General features: G+C 40.4%; 2 protein-coding genes across 4 annotated transcripts in view; one reads left to right on the top strand and one right to left on the bottom strand.

Annotated features, from left to right (window-relative positions):
• Positions 1–473, bottom strand: part of LOC108693292 (grpE protein homolog, mitochondrial) — a 4,694-nt gene extending 4,221 nt beyond the window's left edge. For both annotated transcript variants that reach the window (XM_018202166.1, XM_018202165.1), the window contains exon 1: positions 304–473. In XM_018202166.1, the coding sequence (XP_018057655.1) occupies positions 304–392 (89 nt within the window). In that variant the 5' untranslated portion in view covers positions 393–473. The remainder of the gene's footprint in view (positions 1–303) is intronic.
• Positions 474–2,362: 1,889 nt separating this feature from the next.
• LOC108693397 (PHD finger protein rhinoceros-like) overlaps positions 2,363–3,136 on the top strand; it is a 12,641-nt gene continuing 11,867 nt past the window's right edge. Inside the window, exon 1 of one of the 2 annotated variants that reach the window (XM_018202299.1) lies at positions 2,363–2,424. The gene's annotated coding sequence lies outside the window, so the exon portion shown is untranslated. Of the gene's footprint in view, positions 2,425–3,075; positions 3,095–3,136 lie in introns of those variants that run through there. The other variant, XM_018202300.1, reaches the window with a different exon arrangement.

Here is a 3,136-nt window from a genome sequence, read left to right as displayed (position 1 = left end):
TATATATATATATATAAAAGTTTAATGATTTGTTAGACTAAAAATTTCAAGAGATTCTGAATTTACACTTTTACATATAGAATAGACAAGTTATTTATACTAAATAGTAAACATTTCGCGTCATAAGAAAATTAAATAGCAAAAATTAATTAGCCTTAACATTAATTAATGATAATTATGTTCGAACAGGAAACAAAACAAAATAAGTAATGTACGGTTAACCTCAATGTGCCGACTCGATATGTGACTCAGCAACGAGCATTTGATTGCGACTCGCGTCAGAGAAAAAAAGTGACAATTTACCTGCGTAAGCCACTTTTATTTATTTGATAGAAATTATCGACCATTACACGACTAAACCGAAATACCGCCGGTACGACGATCGATGCCATGATTCAATTGTGGCTGAAAACGAGAACCCGATTCCAGAATCAGAAGATTGAATGATGAAATCAGATGAAACGTAGCAATCAGACAACACAAACAATCACGATTGCAGAATTGCGAAATATAAAGATGTCGCAAGTGTCGCAACTCACTTCATGACTAATCAGATCGTTTCAAATCTCGTTTCAAAATTGTCTACTATTTAGTATTCGTAAGAGGAGTTATAATTCAATTTTAATATCAGATTTAAAATAGTCTTAAATATGTATAATAAGATTAAAGTTCGGTTCCACAGAAGTAAAATTAATTTCAATTTCGATTTAACTTAATGCTGTTTAGCTTTGTCAAACTCTAAGAATTTTTAAAATTAGAATCCTTAGAATTAAATAAAGATAAATAGTAAGTTAAACTGAGATTAAAGTTAATTTTACATTTGTAAAACCGGGCCTAATAAATTATACAGATTGTCGCGCAAAACTTACGGGAAGAAATGAAAAAGCCAAGTGTTTGAGCGATGAATAAATCGACCAATCACAGCCACGAATTCACGGTTGTCCCGCCAGCCAATTGGTATTATATAATCTGATCTACAATGGAATTTGTTCCTTTTAGCTGAACTTCTTGCACTATTTACTTTTCCTTTTTTTGTCCCAACATTGGAGAGAACGAGAGAAAAAGAAGGAAGATAAAACGTAAAGTAGTGTAAAACGAACAGATCCATATTCTACACGAAGAATTTGGAAGTCTCTCGATACGACGTCGAGAGAATCGATTCTATATCTTGAAACGAGGTGAAAATTACAAAAGCGAATTTACTAGACTACTGACTAATTTCATTGGTCAACACTTAGTAAGGGACTCCGCACAATAAAAGGAACAGGGAATAGAGAACAGAGAATAAAAATGTTAATCTATCAGAAATCATCCCTAACAGTACAAACGTCGATATGTCGACTGTAAGTTGACTTTGCTAAGTCAGGCCTTTAGAGTCGACTGTAAGTACAGACGTCCTTCCAATATCGACTTTAAGAATCTAGTACGATTTACGCTCACAAAGCTTAAATGTGGAATCATTTCGTTCTTGTTGTTTAACTATAGTTAAACAAGGATGAATGCTATTCATGAGCGTTGGGGCATGAATCGAATCACAACCTAGAATGGTTGATTTATGCCCGAATTCATAGTCAGACCTTATATTTAAGACTTCCTTAAATTTATCTTTAGATACTCTATGAATTATTTCACTGGCTACTGAGCATCTTTAGGTATTATATGAATTATTTTGGCTGAATATCTAAAGATAAATTTAAGGAAGCCTTAAGAATAAGGTCTGATTATGAATACGGGCATTAGAGTCGACTTTGTGCTGTTAGGGACTTTGTATTGTAGAATACACAGTTTCTGATAGGTTGAAATTCTTATTCTCTATTCCCTATTTCTTTTATTATGCGGAACTCCTAAATTTGTTCATTTTCATAATTTTCATCTTGTTTACAGAATCGATCCCTTCTATGTACCGCGCATTCGAAAGTGTACACTGTAGTGCATTAATTCGCTAGGTCATAATAGCGGCTCGACTTATCGACATTTATTTTTTACTCAAATACTATTACCTTTACAGAAAAACTGCAAGAGACAAAAATCATTTATTTTCTTCTCATAGAACTCTAAGAATTTTTTCAGAATTTTTTATCAACTTTTTAGTACTGCATTTTCTTATTTTCGATCAGCGAATTAATGTACTGCACGACTGTACGCCCGCTGCCCGCGGTTGCACTTTAAGTCGATTCTACATTAGTTGCAAGCCGATTGCAAGTTTGTTGTGACAACCAATATGAAGCGTTGATTTCAAAACGCAAGCTTCAGATTGGTTGTCGCAACAAACTTGCGATCGGCTTGCAACTAATGTAAAACCTGCTTTACACATTTGGCACTCTTAGCAGTTGTTGCGACTTGCGACTGCATAGTCCGCGTCCGCGCTAGTCCGGCTAGTCCGCGCCCGTGTGCCCGCTGGTTTACGTCGTATCGTGATCGGAGGTAAGCGGAAGCCCGCGACGCAGCGCGACGCAACGCAACGCAACGCAACGTAACGTAACGCACAATTCGTACGCGTTGTCGATACCTGTCCGAGCCGAGCGCCCTTCGCCGAGCGCGCGCAGGCGACTTCCGCTTTCGAGGCGTTGAGAGCGTCGTTTCAGACTTCAGAGACCCCACGTTCGCGCGCGCGTGTTTCGCTGGTGTTTCACCAGCGCAGCGGCCAGCTAGCAAAGCTGAGCAAAGCAAAACCCGTACGGCGGTCGGCGGAGCGCCGCGACAAGGCGGGTTTATGATTATGTGTTTTGGATACGCGCCTAACGCACCGTGCGTCCCGACGGGAATGGTCGCGCGCAACTCCCGCGAGCCGTCACACGACGGTCGTGTCCCGGCGAGATAAATCCTCGCCAACCCACGGAGGATACCCGTGTACGGTCGACCGACGGTACGCGGTTCCCGTTCCCGGTGGAAACGAACTCGAGTGGCGAGTGCGCCCTACGGCCGCCTCCTCCGTGTAGTAACGTCTAGTATTCTCCGCGAGCCACACTCGGCCAAGCGAGCTTAACGAGCTTGCGATCGCGCACGCCTATCAGGGGACCACCGGGTGTCGTTTGATGTCGTTCACCGCTGTGATGCTTTGAGATACGGGCTCTGCACGCATATACACATACACGTATATATACATATATACATACATACGTGTATATATATATAT

Source organism: Atta colombica, unplaced genomic scaffold (assembly GCF_001594045.1).
Source record: "Atta colombica isolate Treedump-2 unplaced genomic scaffold, Acol1.0 scaffold9, whole genome shotgun sequence".
Classification (NCBI taxonomy): domain Eukaryota; kingdom Metazoa; phylum Arthropoda; class Insecta; order Hymenoptera; family Formicidae; genus Atta; species Atta colombica.
The sequence above is the reverse complement of the archived record's forward strand: the minus strand, read 5'-3'. Positions and strand labels throughout refer to the sequence as shown.